The 8,154-nt window shown below is 41.4% G+C and overlaps 1 protein-coding gene across 1 annotated transcript; it reads left to right on the plus strand.

Moving 5' to 3' along the window:
- Nucleotides 1-3,904: 3,904 nt before the first annotated feature.
- LOC119914916 (apelin receptor B-like) lies at nucleotides 3,905-5,988 on the plus strand. The gene has a single exon (XM_038734459.1). The coding sequence runs from the start codon at nucleotides 3,989-3,991 to the stop codon at nucleotides 5,057-5,059; it is 1,071 nt and encodes a 356-aa protein (XP_038590387.1). The 5' UTR covers nucleotides 3,905-3,988; the 3' UTR covers nucleotides 5,060-5,988.
- The last annotated feature ends 2,166 nt before the right edge of the window (nucleotides 5,989-8,154 follow it).

The following is an 8,154-nucleotide window of genomic DNA, read 5'->3' on the forward strand; positions in this document are numbered from 1 at the left end:
AACAACTGTCGGACCCCCACCGACACACCTAAACAGCAAGAACACACACCTCATGCTCTTTTGGCGCTGTGAGGATCACCAAAAACAGGCCCATAAACACGCAAACTCACAAGGACACAATAAAAAAAACAAAGGGAAACTGCAGACTGGCTGTCACTGTAATGTGTGTCTTTGTGTATATTTTGAGAAGCAAGTGCTCGTCCTTTTCTTATATCCCCTGGATATGCTGTCTCTTACTGACTCATCGCTGATGGATGATGATGGATCGAATGTGGGGCAAGGATGAAGGATAGATGAAACTTTGATGCCTTGGTGTAGGCGGACAAAACACAAAGAATGTCTCTGTGCCTTCATGGTGTGTGGTTTACAGCACGAGGCCACACACGAGAGGACACCACCAACAACAACAACAATCGATTTGAGACACAGGTGGGCTATTTAGAGGACAAATGCGAACTGAATGTGGTGGAAACAGGGTCTCTGGTATTCTAAGGGAAAAGATGGATGCTCTGCAAGTTCGGCCCAATTATCACTCCTAAAGGTTCAAAATTGGAAGAATTGGGATTTTTGCTGTGCAAATCATCTAATTCGATTCACTCAAATGTATCTTTATCTCCAGCAGACTTTGTTTCTTGTATTCTTCTCTTATCCCTTCTTTGTAAAATTGCTCCATAAACTCTGGTTAGGGGATTTTTGTTTTCAGAAAAGTGAGTGGGTGGATTGTTGTATCCATCAAGGCCTGATGTTTTATTTAGCTGTATATTCGCGCGCCTGTTTGCTAAAAACAAACCTCAGGCCCAGAGGAGTACAGATAGGAAACTTGCTTTGATTCATTCACTCTGTGTATTTCCTGTTCTGCCGGACGGACAAGGAGCTGGACGGACAATCAGGCAGAGAGAGACACAGAGAGAGAGAGAGGCACACAAACACAATCAAATCAGTTTGATTACCAAACAACACAAGATCGCATCACAATTATTTGGCAACAACAAACAGTTGTCTGAGAGTAAATGACGTTGGTAAAAGCAGAGAAGACCGGAATCAATTCCTCATCATAATGAAAGGAAGGCGGAGATGAGCGGGGAGGATGGAGGAGGCAGAGATGGAGGGGTGGAGGAAAACATTGTTGAGTGATACCGTAGTTGTGTCTAAAGGTCGGTGCCCCGGCGCCACTGCTGCCCCTCTGCTGAGAGACGGAGCAGACTGAAGACTGAGCTGTCCCACCTGGGCCAACAAGTACACCCAAGAGACAGCAGAGAAGAAGACAGAGGAATAATGTTACTTGTTTTAGTTCTTAATGTTTTCCTTTTTCCCCCCTTTAAGTAGTTTTAAAGTAAAAAAAAAAATCTTTATCCACAGTATCTGACAGTATCACATAAGTTCAGTACCAGCTTGTTACAACTGTTCATTGATGCATGGGATGTTTACAGTTAAATACTCAAGCCCAAGACCATTCCATCATATAGAAATATTCCAGATGTCTCTAGGAATAATTTTCCGCAGTGGAAAAAGTATTCAGATCCTTTGCTTGCGTAAAAGTAGCTATACTACACTGTGAAATATTCCACTATAAGTAAAAGGCCTGCATTAAGTAAAAGTATGTATTATCAGCAAGATTTCCTTAAAGAATCAATGTAAAAGTACTCATAGTGCAGTCAAATGTTTTCTGTGAGTCTTTTACTGTTATATGTGATGTTTTTTATGTTAATATTACCACTGCATTAATGTGTATGTTGCACTTTACTGCTGTAGTTTTTAAGGTTGAGCTTTTAATTTATATAGGTTTTGGGTAGTTTAATCTACAGCCATGCATCATATTCTTTAAGATCATCATCAGTTTGTAGTGTCGCTGTCCTGTGGGATCCACGTGTCAACTTTGCATGAGCTCAGAAAAACAGCCCTGTTTTCAGCTTCATGACAATGCATTTTCCAGCTAATCCAGCAGGGGTTCTAAATAGTTTTAGTTTAAGAAATAAGATATTCTTCTATCTCATAAAGGAACCCTTCACCCTTCAGTTCATCACAAAATCACCACATCAGGAGTTAAATGGTTTTCACTGGACAGGATAGAGGAAATTGTAATCTGAAAAGTAACAAGTAACTAAAGATTTCAGACAAATGTATAATATTTGAGATGCAGTAAGAGTAAGTAGCATACAAGGTAAATACTCAAAAGTACAAGTAGGCCTACTACAAATTAATACTTAAGTATAGTGCTTGAGTAAATGTACTTAGTTACATTGCACCACCGATCATTTTATACACATTTCCCCAGAATTCAGACTGACACATTTGGCATCTTTAAAAAACTGTTTAGCTGCACAGCATGAGTTTGTACAGACTGGCCAAGCTGTGAGTCAGTTGTTTTTTTTTGTTCAGTTGTATTTCATTCAAGTTAATTGTATTATATTTGACATGGAAAAGAAAATGTATGCTCTTTTCCTGATGTTGATTACTTTTAATACATGTTTTGTTCTCTTTTACACTATGCAAAGCATTTTGTTATATTTGTTCTCCTGTAGAATTAGACACATAGACACAGAAATGCAAGCAGTCATGAAAATATATCATATTACATTATTCTGCTCCCAGTTTTGCTTTTCTTTACAGGATTCACATGAGCTTTATAATTGGTTTTAAGGTTTTAATAAAAAAAAAAAAAGCCAAGACTTTTTTTTAATAACACATATATGAATTATTGTATATATTCAAATGTGGGTCTGAGGTCAAAGTTATGTTTGTCTAACCTACAGTTCATTAAAGCTAAACATATCTTTATTTTGTCTTTGGTTTGTAGTTCTATTTGTTTGAGCATGTACAGACATGAAAAACACAACCACAGAGATGTAAATGTGCAGCCTATTGGGTTTTCAGCAGAGTGCTCCGGTGCCAGAAGGATGTTCAATTGATATTAAAATTGAGTACTTCATTAAACCTGTCATGCCCAGGCTTGGCTCATGGGCTACTGTCCAAACATGTCTGATGAACTTTCATTCCCTGAAGTGAAAAAAAAAAACGATTAAAAAGTGTTTAATAATTAAAAATAAACAAAGATTTATACTTTGGACAGAGACTTTCATTTTGGCTCTAAAGATAAATTCCTGTAGAACTTGTTGTGCATGAAAAGTGAGGAAAAATTGATGATATCCTGAAAAATAAGCATAGGTGTCATTTACACTGGGGGCATGTCCCCATCACTTTTTGAAAGCATTTGTTAAAAACATTCTGAAAAATAGCTTGTACCAAGAAATGGCTAACAAATGAAAATTATTTCAGGTCGGTTTATTTGCACAAAAAGAAAACATGCAATGCAATGTAGATAGAAGAATCAAATGTACATTGTCCAAAAGAAAAGTAAAAAACAAGCTACTGACTACTGCATTATATTTTGTAATATTTTTATTTATAATTTCTCTGCCAGTTGAATTTTTTGTTTCCCTTTATATAAATAGACATTTCCACCGTAAATTGGAGAAGAAAATTTTGCCAGAATGCAGGATATTAATTATGTTTAATGCTCCAATTTTCTGGGGAGGACCCCCAGACCTCCCACTCATATATTTCAGTATTTCTTATTTCTTCAAAATAGTGTTAAAAATGTTCTCTTCTTGTTCCTAGTGCATCGTCACATGTCGTGACCTAAGTGTATCATTAACCCCCTCATCTGAGCCCTTATGTCCCCACCATTTTTCAACACAAAGTGACTCTCTTGGTTCTATGTATCAGCAAGTCCACCCTGCATTATGTAGTGAGGTACAAATCAAATTAATGGAGAAAGGTGGGTGTGTACACAGTGAAACAGCACAGAGGAGGAGGGCAGTGGGAGGGGAGGAGGGGGCGTCCTGGGAGGGTCCAAGTCTGGGGCGGTATAAAAGGGTGGGCAGATTTCACATGCAGCAACAGACTTCAGTGTGCTGACAACTACCGTGGATCTATCTGCACCAAAGTTTTCTTCATCTTTAAAAAGGATAAGAAGAGAAGAGAGAGAATGGAGCCAACCGACGGTCCCTATGATTACTACGACTATGAGGAGACAGAAAACTCCACCATGTGTGACTATTCTGAGTGGTGGCCGTCATACTCCGTCATCCCGGTGCTGTACATGCTTATTTTCATCCTGGGCCTCTCTGGAAATGGGGTGGTCATCTTCACCGTGTGGAGAGCCCAAGGTAAGCGGCGAGCTGCTGATGTCTACATTGGCAACCTGGCCCTGGCTGACCTCACCTTCGTGGTCACTCTGCCTCTGTGGGCCGTTTACACTGCCATGGGCTACCACTGGCCCTTCGGCGTGGCCCTGTGTAAGATCAGCAGCTACGTGGTCCTGCTCAACATGTATGCCAGCGTCTTCTGCCTCACCTGCATGAGCTTCGACCGCTACCTGGCCATTGTCCACTCCTTGTCCAGCACCCAGCTGCGCACCCGTGGCCACATGCAAGCCTCCCTGACGGCCATCTGGGTGCTGTCTTGTGTCCTGGCTGCCCCGACTCTGATCTTCCGCAATACCAAATATGATCCAACCACCAACCGCACATCCTGCGCCATGGACTTCAGCTTGGTGGTGACAAACAAAGACCAAGAGAACCTGTGGGTCGCTGGTCTCAGCATATCCTCCTCAGCTCTGGGCTTTCTCCTACCTTTCCTGGCAATGATGGTGTGCTACGGCTTCATCGGCTGCACCGTCACACGCCACTTCAACACTTTGCGCAAAGAGGACCAGCGTAAGAGGAGGCTGCTGAAGATCATCACCACGCTGGTAGTGGTGTTCGCCGCCTGCTGGATGCCCTTCCACATCGTGAAGAGTGCTGACGCCCTCTCGTACCTGGACCTGTTTCCAGACACCTGTTCCTTCCTGCGCTTCCTGCTGCTGGCTCACCCGTACGCCACCTGCCTGGCCTACGTCAACAGCTGCCTCAACCCCTTTCTGTACGCCTTCTTTGACCTACGCTTCAGGTCCCAGTGCTTGTGCCTACTCAACCTGAAGAAGTCCTTGCACGCAAGCCCCGCCAGCTCCCTGTCCTCTCAGAAGACAGAGGCTCAGTCTCTGGCCACAAAGGTGTGACGACAGCTGACGGCCCAGATGCACACTGGGGGAACAGGTGAACAATGCAGGACAATGCAGGTAAATCCGAACTTTACAGGCCTGGGTACTTGCTCGCAGGTCGTCTGAGATCAGTTTCAGGGCGTCACCTTTGCTCCACTCTGGCTCTGTGGACTGCTGTAAACGTTTACCTGAAGACAACAGTTAGGCTTGTGGTTTTGGGGCTTGGCCACACTCAGAACTCCAGCCTCACTTTCAATACCAGGGCAAAGACTGAACTACTTAATACAAGGGACCGAGCATGAGACAGACTTAGTTTTTGGGGCAAAATGTGGAATGTATTTTAAAAAGGACCACGTGCTCATGTGTGATCTCCTGTGGACTTTATGCAAATGAGCTTTGAACTCTGAAACCGTGTCCTCAAGTCCCGGCGAAGTGTATTACTCATGCATTTGCTACTGCTGTTCTTGTTTTCATTTATAAGCACTTGAGGTGTGACTTCTACCAGACTAACCCACTCTCCAGCTCAGTCTGTAGTATGTGCATCACAGCCAGCAGTATTACGTGTGTGTGTGTGTGTGTGTGTGTGTGGGTGTGTGTGTGTGTGTGTAGGAAGGGTGTGCCAATCAGTAAGAGGTGTTGGAGTCTGATAAGAGTGTTGTAAGGAGAGACAGAGATAGTGGGGGAGGCAGGGGGTGTCCCAGACAGACAGACAGATGGCAGCTGACAAATGTTTCCAGGCTGGTGGAGGGCCCTATTAAAAGGTGAATGCTTTGATAGTCTGCTGGTGTGTGTGTGTGTGTGTGTGTGTGTGTGTGTGTTTGGTGGGTGTCAGAATAACAATGAATTTGTTCCTGACAAACACATGAAAGCATTTTGTGAATACAGATTATTTTGAATTCATGTTTGTGATTTGCAATAAAAAAATATGCTTTGAAAAAAAACACAAACATCCCCTCTCTGGTCTGTTACTTGTGATAGCTTGTTAAGTCTTGCTGGAATGTTTTTCTCTCCCATCCAGTGAATGTGCTTCTTCCTGTTGGGGCATTGCTGAGCGGAGGCAGTCTCCCTCCCATTGTGTTTCACAGGGCCGAAATCAAAGTATATGTCTGCAGGAAATGCATGTTCGACTTCTGCTTCCCTCTTCAAGAATGTTTGTTTCTTCTCCTCTTATGATCGCGCGCACAAGCAATCAGCGTGTACAAGAGTTTCTAAATTGGATCAACAACAGGGCATTTGGCTCCTGAGGGTTAATTACCATAACTTCAGGACTCTTTCTCTGTACCGATATATTCTCAAATCCATCTAAAAGAGTCTTTCATGTTATTTGTCTTATCATAATTAGCCAAGTAACAGTTGTTACAAGTGTTTTAGCCAAGAAACACCACAAAAGGTTGTTGAGCTTTAAATTAGAAATAAATGATTAACCATTTTGACTGTAATGAGCTTTTTACAGGATATAATCAGCAACAGAAGGAGACAGAAGGATTGGACTAATCCTTGGTTACTGATTTGCAGTGGGACTCTCCGTCCCAGTGTAATGCCCATGATAGAGAATGGCTGAGACCTAAATCAGCTACAATTACACTTCACAAACTGTGTGTCATTTATGCTCAACTCCTCATAGCAGTAAAAAGGTCACCTGTGTCTTTAATTTCAGACAGGTGAAATCTGAAAACTTCCTTGCATGGGAAGAGAAAGAAATCCAACAGCTGCAGCGACATTCCCTCTGCCTTCATCGCTGTCTCAGCTCTACTTAATCTCATCCGAGCCAAGACACAAACACACACGCAAATAAAATCTTTGTTAAATACATCTCTAGATCATGTGCATACAGGAGAAAAAGAATTTCCTGAAAATTTGCATTCTAGAGCCTGGCAGAAATAAAACTGGCACAGAGGGTCTAACAGTACATTACTGTTGCACAATCCATTCACTCGAGTCTGCACAATATGTTATATTGGTGAAACAGCATATAGCACATTTTAAAATTCCATGCAGCAGCATTTTACAAGTCAACTTGTCACAGTATCCTCCACCTGTCAGCATCAAAGTCAAAGACCGTTGTGAAAGATAATCTGTATAGATTATTTTCACATGTTTTCAAGTTTTATGAAGCTAATGTGATCGTGTTACAAGGATTTCATGGCCTGAACTAGACACAAAGGGTTTCGAGAGAAAAGGGGATTTATGCCCTTTAATCCTCTATTGGCTGGGTGCTTGTCTGAGATGACTGTTCTCAATGATTACATAAATGTTTTCATTCCTCTGTAATAACAGAGTGTGAATGTGAAGTGTGTCTATGCTGGAACCAGACCTGCCGTGGGGAATCCCGAGAGTATAAACAGACATCATTCTCCCCCTCTAAGAAAACCAACTAGAACAGCTTTCTAGAGACAAAACAAAATTCACAAGCATAAATAATCATTTAATCTTTGCTTCAGCCAAATCTTTCTGTTCTCTGTATTAATTATGTGACTGAAACAATATTGTGTTGGTGATTTCTGCGCCTGTAAGGAGGCAACAGTAGTTCTGTGTGTGCAAAGACGAGTGCCAGTGTTGTCTGAAAACAGAGCTGAGGAAAAAAATCAAAGCTAGATAAAATAACAACAGATAACAAACTACCACTAATTATATCTGTAATAGTATCTTGTAGACCACAGTCAGCATCACGTCTTACAACATAAAGCTGCTTAACTTTGAACTAAATGTTTATATCATGTACAAAATGTCCAAAAAGTTCTCATGGAAACGAAGAAAGCAGGACATTGTTTCTGCAAAACACATGTTACTACTGAGTTTCGCTGAGTTTCTTGTACTTTGCTCCAGTATTTCCATCTCATGTCACTTTATACCTCTACTCCACTGCATTACAGAGAGAAAAACTATTCTTTTCATTCAACTACATGTATGTGAAATCCGCTGCTGCTTTGCCAATTATGGTTATAATTAGAAAGATTTTACAAACAAAACATCTGATCAACTTATTAAATACAATTTACTTCATCTCAGCCAGCTGCAATATTAAAATCATGCTCACCTTTTTGTATTGTTTGTAAGAGTAAGCTGTGCATATTGTTTAGTTTAACTATCAGCATAGCATTAATACTGATTAT

Source organism: Micropterus salmoides, unplaced genomic scaffold (assembly GCF_014851395.1).
Source record: "Micropterus salmoides isolate LMB-PRFRI ecotype aquatic unplaced genomic scaffold, ASM1485139v1 Ms_hic_scaffold_20, whole genome shotgun sequence".
NCBI classification, from domain to species: domain Eukaryota; kingdom Metazoa; phylum Chordata; class Actinopteri; order Centrarchiformes; family Centrarchidae; genus Micropterus; species Micropterus salmoides.

What these genes read in the sequence shown, in the direction of transcription:
- LOC119914916 (XM_038734459.1), top strand. Translation starts at nt 3,989, where the DNA reads ATGGAGCCAACCGACGGTCCCTATGATTACTACGACTATGAGGAGACA.